The 15,319-nt window shown below is 45.7% G+C and overlaps 1 protein-coding gene across 2 annotated transcripts in view; it reads left to right on the forward strand.

Moving 5' to 3' along the window:
- INSR (insulin receptor) overlaps positions 1-15,319 on the forward strand; it is a 64,261-nt gene that overhangs the window by 31,774 nt on the left and 17,168 nt on the right. For both annotated transcript variants that reach the window (XM_080386810.1, XM_080386809.1), the window contains exons 3-9: positions 7,871-8,186; positions 9,722-9,867; positions 10,159-10,303; positions 10,547-10,761; positions 13,078-13,204; positions 13,841-14,091; positions 14,490-14,657. In XM_080386810.1, coding sequence (XP_080242936.1) covers positions 7,871-8,186; positions 9,722-9,867; positions 10,159-10,303; positions 10,547-10,761; positions 13,078-13,204; positions 13,841-14,091; positions 14,490-14,657 — 1,368 coding nt within the window. The remainder of the gene's footprint in view (positions 1-7,870; positions 8,187-9,721; positions 9,868-10,158; positions 10,304-10,546; positions 10,762-13,077; positions 13,205-13,840; positions 14,092-14,489; positions 14,658-15,319) is intronic.

The raw sequence follows: 15,319 nt of genomic DNA on the forward strand, positions 1-15,319 counted from the left end.
TTAAATTTTTTAATTATTTTTTTTTTATTTCACTTTTGTCCCCTAGCTCTGATCAGAGACGTGCTTGGCTCTGTAAGTTCGTTTCATAAGGGGCTTGCGGCCATGGTGTAAACACCACATGCACCACTTAAAATGCATGAAAGGAAAATGATTCTTTGATCTTTATTCTATCTGGGCAATATTAGCCACACTCGAGTGGAGGCGTCCACTTCTCCATGCAAATAGTTGGGGTGACAGACGAGAGCAGGGGTGAAAGCCTTCAAGGGAGAGAAACAGAAAGGTGTAGGATATTGGTGAAACGAGGGTCTGTCCTGAAGGTTCAGTGGGAGAAGGTGAGGGACTTTCATAGCTGAGGTTTGTAGCCCAAGAAGTTCTGTCCCCCAAAATAAGAGATGATAGTCAGGCTGCCTGACTACCTCTAGCCACGGAGGTGAGCCATTGAGTCTGACGTTAGGCAGGGCTTTGTATGCCCGGGCAGGGGTCCTGCCTCGTGTCCTTGGTGTGGTAGCTGGAGAAGCTCATTTGCAAAGGTTACAACTTTTTAAGAGGGTGAAGAGTGAGTGATCAAAGGCATTGTGGATCTGTTGTGGCTGATGACTTCCTCCAGGCTTCATCATATGACTTATATATAAAAATATTTTCATGTATTATATAAATAAAAGTATGTGTGTCTATATGTATGTATGAGTTCCTCTTCGGAAGTTTTCTGTATTCTTTGGCATAATTTGTACACGAGTAAATGTCTCTATTTCCAGAGAAATACCCCACCAGCAGTTGTAATGCAGAAGGTAGCAGGTTACTCCGCAGCCTCAAGAGTGGAAGGTCGCATGGAAGAGACTGCGTTTCGAGAGGCATCTGCCTTCACTGCTCTCCTCCTCTATCAACAACAGAGCTCAACCTTTTCCCCTTAATCTCCATTCACCCACTTCTTTCGCAGACCTCCATATCCTCCATTATCGCCACTGGACAAGGAAGCACTGGACAACTCCAGGCCTTTTTATCTTCACTAAACTCACATTTGCTGACCCTAACAGGTCCACGCAACAGTACCAGCATCTTCGTCGGTTTTGGCTGTGGTGGCTGTTCTTGGCTGGGAGGATGCCTCATGGGAGCAGCCAAACACAGGGGGTTTGCAAATGGCACCAGTCCCATTTTGGAATATTTGAGACATTCCCCGTAGCTCCAAATGAGCACGTAACTTGTGAAAGGGTTGGGAGGTGAAACACGTTTTTTCTTATCCTTACTGATAGATGAGATAAGAGTTGTAACATTGTCCTGAGAAATTTCAATGGGAAGAGTTTCCTTTCTGTTTGAGTAACAGCGTGTTGTTTTTGGAAGTCACTGTCTATGGGAAGGGAGGCACCTGCAGTTAATTTTATCTGTTCCTGTGTAAATACAGACCTCCTAACGTTTCCAACTCGCAGTTCAGTGGGGTCATGGCATTATGTTCTATAATATCTCATTATATAAATAACACTTTATTTTTTGTGCTGGTTGTAAAGCCTTGAATTTATTTGGCACTTGCTCCTTCCCGAGTTGGTGCTAAAAACTGAAATCCTGTGTGCGGATACCAGCATTGGAGTCGATACGTTTTGGGAGGGTTGTTCCTTGGATGTCTTTGGCGTTGGGGAAAAGGGAGGGATGAGTGTTGTTAGAGCAGTTGAACACTGTGAATAAGTGTCATAAAGTTTGCTTGAACATCTTGTGATATTTCCTGAATTTTGCTTGATAACTACAGCCAGCGTCAGGCGTTGCTGGCAATCTTTTTGTAGAAGCATGTTAACCTCTTATTTTTTGTTCTGTTCTAGTTGCTCTATTTATTTTGTAGGTTTAAGAAGGTCTGGGAGAGCTACTGTTGTTAGTCACTAAGGCAATCAAAAGTCCTTGTGTTCTTTACAGTCCGGTAGACCTCTATAACCATGTTCTTCCCTGGCACGCTGCCATTGTGGTGCCCTGGGAGCAGTTTGCCCTGTGCAGCCCAAGAATGCCGCTGTTGGGGTTTAGGATTTACGTTTCTGCCTTTCTGGTCTCGGTGACATGAAGAAATAATTGAAGGACATAAGCCACAGTGCGGAGGGGTTGGCAGAACACTCTTTTTCTTGCAGCAACCCTCTGTCAACCTGCTGTGCTATAGAGTTTTAGATTTATACCTAGTTTTCACTGGATGCAGTTTTATTTAATCTTTAATGGCTGTTTTCAACCTGACAATACATTAATGCATTTGGATGAGGTGTCATCTCGGTGTGTTCAGATCGCATAAATGCTCAGAAGAAAATAGGTGAACATGTTAAAAAAATGAAAAATATTGTTTTATGGATTAAAATCATGTTATAGAACTCTGTAACAAACACTGCTTAATGACTTACTGAATTTGGAGTCTTCTTGACAGAAGGAGAATGAGTTAATTTTGAGGAACAGTGATCAAGTGAAAAATGCTGTGTACATGTAACATGATTCAATACATAATTCTATAAGGAGGTAAGATTAATACGGATTTCAAGAGCAGCAATGCCACTCAGCACTTGCAGAAATTCAGGAAACAAGCACAAACTCTGCAGTGCTAAATTAAGATCACATGCTTGCAACACACTCAGGAGTTACTGCCGTGGGCAATTAGTCCTTGGGTTTCCTTTTTTTTTTTTTTCTTGTTGGTTTTGTTTTTGTTTAGAACCACAAGAACCCATTTCTGTGGAGGTCATTGTCATGACTGTACAGTGAGGAAATTAAATTACAGTTCCCACTGCAACTGTAACTGGAATATGGTTCTATGTGGGGGTGTGTGTGTGCAAGACTGGATTAATTTGTATGCCAGATACTGCAGCCATTTACAGTAAGAGAAAAAAAAACACAGGGAGGTGCAGAGCTCTCCGATACTGTTTCTGTGGGACTCTGGCTTGAATTATACGCATGTGCACGTCTTATAACATTACACTAACTTAAGCTCTGGCATCGAGCGATATGTATCGCGGCCAAAACAAGCCATTTTAAGCCGTGTCAGTGCTGGGTTCAGACTGGCTTCCTCCTGCATTTTTCTCCTGGTTCTATATACGCCTCAAAATGCGTGCTGTGAGAAAAACCCTGCAAAAAGCCAGTGAAATTGCATTATCCTGATGAGTTTGGTGGCATCGTGGGCTGCAGGCGGTGGGAGGCGAGGGCTTGTTTGGGGAGCTGGCAAGGGGTTCAGGCGTGTTTGCCCTGTGCAGATAGCGGAGCGGTTGGATGCCTCCCTGTGCAGGCAGCAAATGCATTGGCTGAGGTTGAGGGCGGTTCTCTTGCCGCTGTTGTTTTCTGTCCTGGATTTCATTGGATCTGGAGCCTCCTAATTGCCTGGTCTGTAATCAAAATACAGCTTGTGTAAATGAGACGGGACCTGACGGTGCAGGGTGAGTTTGCTCCTTGCCACTGGCTGGTCCAGTGGCCAAGAGGAGCGGCTTGCGCGGGACACAGCTGGTGACCCCGGCCGGCCAGGATGGCCTATGGTGGCCTAGGCTGCCGCCTCTGACCCACGTTCACATGGATGGGGCTTGTTATTGCACGGGCGAAAGATCATGTCAGTTCACGACAAATCAACCCCACAACCATGTGGGAACATCTGTGTATATATGCAGCATCTTGACGTTCACACGTGTGGTTTAGAATTTTGTCTTAATGAGCTGTGTACCCCTTGTCATACCCAGGCCACCATCCATTTCAACACTCAGTTCAGCCCACCCAGGACGTTGCTATTTAAACCCACCCAGTGGCAGAGGATCCCCAAGGAACAGGAAAACTTACTCTGAGTGATTTTTATCTTTTTTTTTTTTTCCCCTCTTTTTCTGACGATTCCCAGCTATTGATTTGTTAGCAGAAAGCAAGAAACAAGACCTAACACAAATGTTTTTAATCATATCTCAATATTCAGACAAACTGTGTTTACTAGCTGAACAACTTAATGCTTAATTGACTTGCCTGTTAAATATGGATCTCCTGGTTACCTGTGTTGGCTTGGGAATGTGTTTACCATATCAGTGTGTTTTGTTTCCACCTGAAGAACAGGGAAGTGGTGAAACTACGGGACTGATCCACAGAGGTAGGCATTCCTTTGCGCTGACTCTGCTGCCTTTTGTCCCCCCCAGCTGGGCCTCAGCAGCCTGAAAAAACGTCAGTTTGAATCTATAATCAGAAAAGTTTGTAAAATGCATTGTTTCCCAAGTCTTTGGAGCCACTCGAGCTAGCTAGTTAAATATTTATTCACCCCTGGAACAACAGGTTTGAACCTCTGTGTCGGCTCTGTTTCTCCCTCATCCAGGGCAGATTAGTTAAGCACTACGCTGTTTGTCATCTTTGGGACAGGGATTTTGAAAGTCCTGTCCTTAAAGACCTGCTGAAGCAGTTTCATGGCAGTGACGAATAGTTTTGCTCTGGTGCTGGTGCTGAAGCACTTTTCCCTGCAGTAGCTTTTATGGTGCAGTGTTGGGGGTGTCTGCCCCTACCCCAAAACAGCTCTTCCCTTGTCTCTAACTAGGATTTACAAAGTTCACTTTTGACTTTCTTCTCTTCTGTGCGGAATGACGAGAGTTGACTTCTGCTCCCTGGGCTGAGAGGGAGGCACCGCATTGTCCAGAAGTCCCACAGCACGGTGCAGAGGCTGGGGCTGTATAGCTGCTGTGTCTGAGCGTACCCTGTGCCTCCTCGGTCTGCACCGAACCATGCCCCAGCTCCCCAAAGCTGCCCCAGCTCCCCAAAGCACGGTCTCATTGCCAAGAGGCAAGTCTACACAGGCCAGTGGTGATTACTGGAGTCTGCAAACCCCGATGATGAAGGGGTGATGGGGTGCACTGGGTCAGCACGAACCTATTCAGTGTTGTCCTGCCGTGAAAGCATAAGGTGGCAGCAAAAAAAACCAAATAAAAAAACCCTCTTCTGACCCATCTGGAGTCACATAACCTGGATGCTGTAGTAATAGTTGTAAGAAGTGTTAGTGAAGATCGGCTGGAGAGGTTTCTACATGATTTTCACGTGCTTTCTAGCATGCGTACTTTGACATGTCAAGATGACATCTATTCAGGATCTCTGTAATGAGGATGTACGCGAAATAGCGATTGACAATTTCTGGTCTTGAATGCTTAATGGAAAAAAGATGTTGCCTTGGCTGCTTTGCTTTCTTCAAGCCGCCTTTGAAACATCAAAAGCTGGTAGAACAGGAAAAAGAGAAAGTTCAGAACAGTTTAAAAATGGTTTAATTGTATCTTCTAAAAACCTTTAGAGCTGAGAATTTAAACAGTTTCTGCCCTGTGAATATTTGCAGCTGAGTTTGAAGTGTGTAAATAAGCACAGGACATGGAAGATTAGTTTCCATAACAAATTGAAAGAAGAAATACTGGGTGGTATAATGTTAAATAGGTGCCATGTGTCACTGGGTGTTTTGCATGAGGGACAACTTTTCCAAATTACCTGTCTGCTCCGCTGACTCCTTGAGATACAAATGTTGTCTCCTGAATATTTTGAACTTCATAGTTCTTAGGCATGAAACAGACCTGGAAAAATACTGTTTTGGAGGAGGCGCTGTGACTGATGTTGCTATCACTTGCCCTCCAGCTTGCGGAGATCATTCCTGCATGTATTCGCCGCAGCAGTTTACTTCCCAGCTGGATGCTAACCCAGCCTAGGGAGGTGTGTGCTGCAGGGAGCGCTGGTACTAGCAAGCGTAGAAGTCCTTGCAAGACATCAGTGTGTTGGTGCTCGCTTAGGAACACAGGGAAGTGTGTAAGAAATAGCCCAGAAAATTTTTTCCCCCATAAACCTTGATATTTTAGACTGGAATTAGCAAGTTTGATAGTGTTTTGGACTACATTCTGGAATTTTCTCTCATGTGTTTTTCTGTTGCCAGTACTTCTAATAAACTGCAGCCATGACATCTGTTGCTAGACTGTGCTTCATCTGTGGCCTGGTAAAGAACATATAGCTGTGCTTCTATAGCAAGCTTCTCATTTTATAGTTAGACAGTAGGTATCACCTGCAAGTTGCTTCTGTTTGGCTGTTGCTCAGTTACTGTTTGTGGCAGGTTCCCAAAACAAGACCTAAATTTGAAATACACTCCCGTGTTTCTTGTTAACAGATTAATCTTGAGGGATGCACAGAGGAAATACCTGCAGTGAAGGGCTGACATGGAAGCAGTAAGATATTTGAGATTAAATTGACCTTGTGGTAGAATTTCAACCTTACCTATTTTGTATTTCTTCAAGGGATTGATCAGGCTGGAACAAACCTGAAATTGCTCATCTTTACTATCCCACCTACTGCAGCTACTGCTGCTTATTCCACAAATGGCCTTCACCACTTTAACACACTTAATTCTGCAATCCTTTAACGTGGGGTGGGACATGATGGAGGGGGATTTTCTTCCTAACCACAGCTGGGGATGCGATGGTCAGTACTTAGCAGCACGCTGTACTAGGGATCCTGGGTGCTGCTTATTTAGCTGATAAAACTAGACCGTGTTCCGCGATGGGTCTGCTCACGCACATTAGCCAGTAATTAAAAATAACATTTTAGCCCCCAGACATTGGTGTGTCTGGGATGTCCCCAAATAAAGCCCCTCTGGCTTCAGTGCTGAGTATTGGACAGAAAGCTTGGGAACTGTGGAGGCAGGTGGTGGTAATTCGGTGTGAGGCTGCTTGGTCTGGCCAGCCCAGATTGCGGGAGGACTTTGCCTTCCTCCACTGAGGGCGCGTGGGTGGCACGTCAGAAGCCGTTCAGTTGTGCCCTCTGACCCAACGCTGTGTTCGCTGAGGAGCTGGGGTCTTGATCTACGCGTCAGCGACTCACAGCTGTAGCCCCGAGGCTGGATGTCACCGTGCGGATAAATCCAGGCCCATGTCCCCCATCCCCCACCTAAAGTTCTTCCTACTGCTCCCTAAATGGCTCCGTCAAAGCCGCGCTTGGCTTGGGTGCTCGCTCTTGTAGCGGAGATTTCAGCTTTGTTGTATCTTTCCTGATGGCGTGTTCCAGATTAAGCAGTTGGGTTTAATTGGTTCAGCCTCATTTGAACCGTTAAGACTGAGGGAGAAGGTGCTGAGCAGCGGAGGGGCAGGACCATCCTTTCCCTCCCAGCTCCCGCTCCCTGCCCAGCGCTGGTCATGGGGTTTGCTCTGAGCTACGCTGCCACTCGGTTTCTATTTCAAAGCCCAAACGGCCCACTGAAAGTATTGTGAGGCACTAAGTGATGGGCAAGTAGAAAGTAAACCATAAAAGCCTCAAGCCATAACACTCGTGGGTGCCCTTCTTTTTGGACTTGCTAGGAGAGTCACCAGCGGGCACGTGTGGGGTGCCAGGGCAGCAGGCTTCCTCCGGGGAACCTTCTGACAGGCTGGCAGGCAGATGGAAAGCAAATCCTGATAAAGCTGAAGGGTCATGTAAAAGTATTGTTGGACGTGCATTACTTGCGGCACCGCTGTGGGAAACTTAGTTTCTTAAGCTAAGAAACTACATTCTTCTGGCTGAAACTGGCTGTCCCAGACTGGGAGACTCTCGCTGTAGAGTCTCATCACTTCTGGGATTCAGGAATAATGACGGAGTCGCTGGAGCTCTCCCGGGAGCCTTGTAGTACTGGTCCAAGAGACGCGTTTTTTCTCTTTTTGCAGATGAGCATTAATGAATTGTGAGAGTGAATGATAACGCTCTCCAAAAAATGTTTTTAAAATTTGGAGTTTACACTGCAAAGTGGAGATGATGCAGATGCCTGCGCTCATGGCATCTCGGGCTCGTGCCCTTTGAGAAGAAAGATGCCAGGCCAGGCAGGGTGACGTGTCACTGCTGTAAGCCCTTCATGGTCATGCCGCATCGGGTTGTCCTGTGGTACTCAGTTGCCTTTTCTCTTTTCTCTTCACAGTTTGTCCACCTGCCTGCAAGTCCCAAGGCTGCACCTCTGATGGTCAGTGCTGTCACAGCGAATGTCTTGGGGACTGCACAGAGCCAAACAACCCTGAAAAATGCGTGTCTTGCCGCAACTTCTACCTTGAAGGCAAATGTGTGGACACCTGCCCACCCGGTTACTATCGCTTTGAGGGGTGGCGTTGTGTGACCTTCAGCTTCTGCCAGGAACTGCACAACAAATGCAAAAATGCCAGGGAGTCGGGGTGTCACGTTATCCACAATAACGAATGCATTCATGAATGCCCGTCAGGGTACATCATGAATTCCAGCAAGTAAGTACCAGTGTCTGCAGGCAGAGAAACCATGCTGTAGGTTTTGTACTGTGCTTTCCTCTCACTCGGACAGAGGGTTTGTGTCCTGTGTCAAGACCAAGAAAAGTTTCCAGCGTCAGCATGTCTGTGACAATTACCTGGTTTAATTAGATTTGCAAACTAATACCTCGCTAATTGAAGCCATTAAAAGCAGACGGGTTGACCTACCACGTGCTGGTACTTTGTTCTTCCCTTGGTTCCCCTCAAGTCTGGAAAAAGTGGGAAAGGGAGATGGAGGACGAGGAAGAGGAGCACCCTCAAGCTGCAAGGGTCTTTCTGTAACCAAGTGAGACGAGGGAGATGGGCAGTGGAGAGGCTTTAGTGGCCCTGCTTCCCTTCCCATCCAAAGCACACCTCGCACTGGAACGCCTTGCTGTTAAGCAGAATAGGGAAAAGTCATGTCTAATGAAAAGAGCGTAGTGCATTTTGAGTGGATCATTCTCAGAATCTCTGTCCCTTGTCCCTGTAATTACTTTCATTGAGCAGGTTCAAGCTGTGCCAGACATAAATGGACAGTGTAACAAACAAGTGCAGCATGAATCAAAGCAGCGAACAGCCATTCTATCTGTTCCCAGGGTTTCTCGACAAAGGAATTAAATAATTTATGTTGCTGAGCTGTTTATCACTGAAAACTTTGTTGTTTGTCCCACAATAACATTATATATTGTGATGAGTCAGATTTCCTATGAATATTGGTAGCTTTGTGCTCACAGGTATTTGCTCCTGCCATAATGATTTCAGGGAATTCACTCCAACGGGACTTTTTATTCCATTTCCTGTTTTGCTTTTTAAAAGAGTGAACTAGCAGCCCCCGGAGTCGATACGCTGCTTGTCTAACAGCAGCCATCACCTCCCTCCTATGCTTGTTCCAGGCTGCTGTCAGTAGGACCTTACACCACTAGTCCGTGCTTTTCCTAGAGTATTTATTTCTCTGAACTAGTTGGGAACACATTCTTGTGGTGTTGTGACCAGGGCAAGCAATCATCTTGCTGCTATTTAAGAAGTATTTCCCCAGAGCACAAAGCACATGCTTGCTTGCCTTTCTTTAAAGCAACATTTTATGCAGTACTTAATCAGAGGATTCCCAGATGAACGGCCTGCTCTCTGCTCATCAATTACCTGTTTGGTTAATGATCTTGGCATGGAGACTGTGGCTGGATTTCTTGATCTTGAAACCCCTGGTATGCATAGGACTGAGAGCATCGTGGTGGGTGGGCTATTTAAAATCATCAAAATCAATTCACTCTGGTTTCTGTTGTGTAGGAAGGGACAGAATGATTAGTGTTTGAAATGTCGAAATGACAATTTAAAGAATTATCAGTTATTTGGAGTTCGTTAAGAGCTGTGTGCTGCTTACTGCAAGTGGATCCCATGGCATGTTGTCAGGACGCTGTCGCTTTGCATTGATTACTCGGCTTTTGAGAGTTGCTGAGGATGCCCGAGATGGCATTCTGCAAAAGCATCGCATCTGCATTCCTGCCTCTCCTGTTTTCCAGCTTGCACTGTACACCCTGCGCAGGGCCCTGCCCGAAGGTTTGTGACTATGGGAAGGAGAAGACAATCGATTCAGTGACATCGGCGCAGGAGCTCCGTGGCTGCACAGTTGTTAATGGAAGCTTAGTGATAAATATCCGTGGAGGAAGTAAGTTCTGTCTGTGGAAGGGGGCAGGGAGTGCTGGCTGTTAGATGGGTGAATGTGACACCATCCCTGAGCTGGAACATTTCGCTTTTGCTTTGACCACCCTGAATCTTAGAGCGATTCAGAAAAATAACCGCAAAGCGAAGGCTCTTGTGATGTTCATTTGAGGTTTTCATAAGGTTTTATGAATTATGAATTAATGTAAAGCAGCTCTATTTAATATGGTTGGGCTCCGATATCAGTGTTTCTCTCTGTGATATCAGAAAACTAAAACCCATGTTTTCCTCTCCGTAGATAACATAGCAGCTGAGCTAGAAGCGAATCTTGGCTTGATAGAAGAAATCTCAGGTTACCTAAAAATTCGCCGGTCTTATGCCTTGGTTTCTCTTTCTTTTTTTCGTAAACTACATCTGATTAGGGGAGAAACACTAGAAGCTGGGTGAGTTCTTTCAGAATATACTTCATTTTAACACTGAAGTGTAAGGAGTACTAGTGCTATGAGGGTCATTTGTATTGGTAAACAATTTCCAAGTTATTTTTAAATGTTCCTCTGCCCAGGGCTTGTGGCCTGCTAGGGAAGGGAGTTTGCATTCATTTTTCTTTGGTGTCTGGGTTAGTGCATGGGGGGAAAAAGTTTTCAGTGGATCCTCTCCCAATCCACATTTTCATTCTCTGCTTTCAGGAATTACTCATTTTATGCGTTGGACAACCAGAATCTCCGCCAACTCTGGGACTGGAGTAAACACAACCTCACTATTGCACGAGGCAAACTCTTCTTCCATTATAATCCCAAACTGTGTTTGTCAGAAATCCACAAGATGGAGGAGATCTCTGGGACTAAGGGCCGTCAGGAAAGGAATGACATAGCCCTGAAGACAAATGGTGATCAAGCCTCATGTAAGAACGTCTTAGGAGGCAGCGAGACTTGCATCATTTTCATCTGCCTTGCTAACCTCACGCTCTTATTTCTCTCAGCCCAACCTATGATGTTTTTCCAGGGTCTGTCCTTTTGTCCTTTTGGGGAAGCACCAGACTCGCTGCTTGCTTGTGCACTGCGGCAACACTGTCACTGTGCCACAAGTAGAAGTACTTACGGGTTCTCCATCTGGCCAGGAGCCTACCTGGCCAACTTCGGTTTTCAGAAGTTTGCTCACTGTGTGCTCAGCTGTGATTCTTGCAGGGTTCAGTGTATTGTTGTGCCTTTTTGAAGAGTTTAGCACAACATAACCTCAGTCCAGATTGGGACTTTGTGTTACAGCTGAGTACCTGATTAATAGTCATAATCTTCTTTTCCCGTGTCATGAGCCGACAGTCCGCACACAGAATAAACATAGTAGAGAAACAGGATTTCCACACGTCTCTGGAGCCATGTGAGGGAATTGCTGTGACAACGGTCAGAGACATTTTTCCAACAATTTCTGTTGTGCTTCTCAGAGGTTTTTAAGCCAACAGCTTTCTTCAAGAACAATGATAAGACAATGCCTGTGTCAGCATGGCTAAGGAGCAAACACACAGTGTTGCTTTATGCTTTAACTAAAGTCATGCTACTGAAGAGGTAGCTTTGCAGATACTTTGGCAGCAACACTGCCGTAAGTGCATCCCTTCCGCACCCCCAGCCCTGCTGTTTGTTCCCATTCGGTGCCACACACAATCCCCCTTCCCGGTTTGTGCCAGTAAAACTCTTTACAGGTCTGCATGGTGAACCAGATTGTAGAATTAATCTGGGATAAAAGATGGCAGGCTTTGTTGTTCCTAGCTCGTGTCGTCTCTCTGCTTTGATTTATTGCCTAGCCCCGCGAAGCTGTAGATGTGCACAGGAACAGGGGCACACACAGGTTGACACACGAGATGCTTAAGCAAGTATTGCCACCAAAAAACCCAGCATTAATTAAACTATGATTTCAGTTCTTCGCATTTCAGTTCCTTGCTCTTTTCACAGCTTGCAGTGCATCTTAGATCATCCTGCTTCTCTGCATCTGGGGACAGCGCTGCTTAAGCAGCCCCTTCCCCAGCTCTGCCCTGATTATGCTGACGTAGCTATTTGTGAACAAAAGTGAAGATCTTTCGGTTAAATCAGTTTCCTGATGTGGTTTGCCACATATCAACACATGCAGCCGTGCCAGCACAGCAGGGAGAAGGGAGTGTAATGACTGTACCTAAACACTGGCTGTGCCAGTGAAAAAACATACACAGAGCCATACTCTCAGGTACACCACTCCAGCCTGGGCAGAGTGAAGGGGGACAGGGAATCAGCTGCCTGTAAAGGTCACCTCCTCCTGTGAGACACTAACCAGCTCTTCCCACGTTTGGGGATGAGCCTAGATCTGGGGTTCAAAGCCAGCTCTGTTGTGTGGTTGTGTGCAGCTCCCAGCCGGGGGGCTGGTTGATTCGTTTAAAGGCACCTGGAGGAGACGGTTGCGTTTCTCTTCGCCAGCTTCAACTCCACCCTGCTGAGCTGTTCTCTGTGCCGCCCCTCCACCTCAAACCACAGGTTGCCAGTGTGATTGGCTTTTTGTTTGTTTTTACATTTCAGGTCTTGTTTTCACACTGGCAGCATCCTGTTTACCAAAAAAAAAAAAAGGGAAAAAAGAAAAAAAAAAAAGCCCTTGTTTGTTCCGGATGTGGTGCCAGTGCAATGGACGTTCTTCCTCCCTTGTGCAGTTACTGCAGGAATGGCAAATCCAATCTGAGCTACACAGTCAGTCCTTCTTGGGCTGCTTGGACATACCATATCCTGACGCCACCCTCAAAACTCCACCCTCCTGCACTACTTGTTGTCCTTCCCTCCTGTTCGCAAAGGGACCGTGCTGCTCCCAGGCAAGGCTGGGAATCCACACACTTAGTTTTTGTAGCCTCTGCCTTCTATGCAAACCATATTTTGCTGGGTTCAGTTGCATAGATCATGGTGAATTTTAAAATATGTGGCCTTTAGGTGTCCCACTTATTAGAATTTAGTTCAGCTCTTCTACAGGGTCATTTTCATAAAACTATAGAAAAATTTAAGCTGGCAGGAACCTTAGGAGGTCATCTAGTCCAACCCCGGCTTAAGACAGGAATAGCTTCAAAGTAAGATAAGGCTTTAATGAGCAGCTCTTCTCAATGCCAACTTTCTCATAGTCATCTGTGGAGAAAATAAACGTCAAAGATATTTAAAAATAGAAAACTTTAATTATTAGCATTAACAAAATCGTTGTTGGTTCTCTTTTGTTACAGGTGAAAATGAATTGCTGAAATTTTCATCCATTAGAACTTCTCATGACAAGATCCTGTTGAAGTGGGAGCCGTACTGGCCTCCAGATTTCCGTGATCTCCTGGGCTTTATGCTTTTTTACAAAGAAGCGTAAGTGATCCACTGTTAGGTTACCAAATAATAGCCACGCTGGGATTCCGCGAATGGCAGTTGGCATTGAAGAGCAGGTATTAGATTTGCTGTAGGCACAGCTATTTAGTCTCTGAGGCTGTCTGGCTCCTACACTTCAGTTTCCGATTTTACCCTTATATAAAAGTGTTGATGAAGATCCCTGGCTTACTGAGCTGTGTACAGTCAAAATTCATCATTTAAGAAGAATCCAAATATTAATTGTTCCAGCTATTCTAGACATACATACTCTAACCATGGAGTTTATCATCTCCCCACTATCTCCATGGGACGTTGAGGTTTTTATTCCCTTTGAGGTGGGGAGCACTGTTTTAGAATTGAGGGTTACCAAGCTGATTTTCATAAAGCTGAAAATAATTAGCCTGGATTTAGTTCTTGGGTTCGTCTGTGGAACAGTACCTGTCCTGTGATGCTGTTAGGAGACTGGGTTGCAAAACTCCCTGTGCTTCATTTTCAGAATACATATAATGAGGTAGCTATACTTTCTGCGAAGGGTAAAGGATTATCACTTTCAGTGATGTATTTAAAAAGGTTGGGTTTAAAAGCTTGAATCAGGGTTCTGTTAGTTTGAGGCTTTTTTGGTTTTTTTTTTTACAGCCCGTACCAAAATGTGACGGAGTTTGATGGCCAAGACGCTTGTGGGTCAAATAGCTGGACAGTTGTAGATGTTGACCCACCTCCACGGTCAAATGAGCCCAAAGCCCAGGCTCAGCCAGGCTGGCTGCTAAGGGGCTTGAAGCCATGGACACAGTATGCTGTCTTTGTTAAAACTCTGGTCACTTTCTCAGATGAACGAAGAACATATGGTGCAAAGAGTGAAATCATCTACGTCCAGACCAACGCTACTGGTCAGTATCGTTAAAATAATGTTGCCTTGCAAGTGGAAAAGAAAAACAGATCTAGTCTTTTACTGGTAGTTGTGATAGTCCCATATCTGTGAAACTGGGCACTGCCGTTGCTGCTCTGCTGTGGTGGGAAGCTATTCCTAACCCAGTGGAAGGAGGTGTGCGTCCCTGCGTGGGGGGTGGTGCCAGCGTGCCCCCCTTCTGTCAGGCTTCGGTGGCCGCATGTAGGAGACTGTGTGCAGGCTGCTGTACCTGCAGCAGCACCGCTGGCTCCCGGCAGACCCGCTGTGGAGAACGCTGCTTATTCCCGTAGAAGTGGAAACTTGCCTGTGTTTGTCCCTCGTTCTGTCGAACTCTGGCAGAGTAGTGGAAGTGACCTCTGTCTCTTCCTGCCCACACAGTTCCGTCAGTCCCATTAGATCCGATATCTGTTTCCAACTCTTCATCCCAAATCATTCTGAAGTGGAAGCCACCCTCGGAGCCCAACGGGAACATCACGCACTACCTGGTGTTCTGGCAGCAGCAGGCAGAAGATAGTGAGCTGTATGAACTTGATTACTGCTTAAAAGGTGCGTGGGTGTTTCTCTCTCTGTGCGTTTTTTTCAAGCTTTCTCAGAATTCCCTGGGCATTCCTCAGGCGGCTCGGAGGTGCTCTGGACGCCTAATTTTGCAGATTCCAAGACTGTTGTTGAAGAAGCAGGCTGAGATGCAGCTGTGTTCTCTGACTGTTCAGTTACATTATACGTGAGGTGCTACTGCCAAATTATGTGCAAAAGGTCTCCAAAAGCATTTTTTTACAAAGTGATCAGCTCTTTTTTCCTTTGGGGATCTCCCTTCTGCACTTGTTCCTTTTAAACTTAGTAATAAGTTTAATAACAGCTACAGAGACAGTAAGGGGAAAAATCTCAGTGCTTCCGGAGGTCAGTGGCCAAGTTAATTTTTGAAGGCATCCTGTGCCTGTTTTGCAATTCTTTCAGAGCACAAAACTTCACTGAGGACTCCCAAAATCTCACCTGTTACCTAAACTGAGATGAACTGGGGTAGAACTCTGGCCACAACAGCATCTGAGCTCCATTCCAAGACCTGTCATAAAAAAGGAAAAGCTGCTCGGCCCTGGATACCAAAGCTCAGGATGCTCACATGTGCTGTGGATCTTGTATATGCTAGTTTGGGATCTTTGTAGGATCAAACATCTGCTTCTGCTATGTCAAGTCTGAGTGATACTAAAATT

Source organism: Falco punctatus, assembly GCF_963210335.1.
Source record: "Falco punctatus genome assembly, chromosome: 4".
Taxonomy (NCBI): domain Eukaryota; kingdom Metazoa; phylum Chordata; class Aves; order Falconiformes; family Falconidae; genus Falco; species Falco punctatus.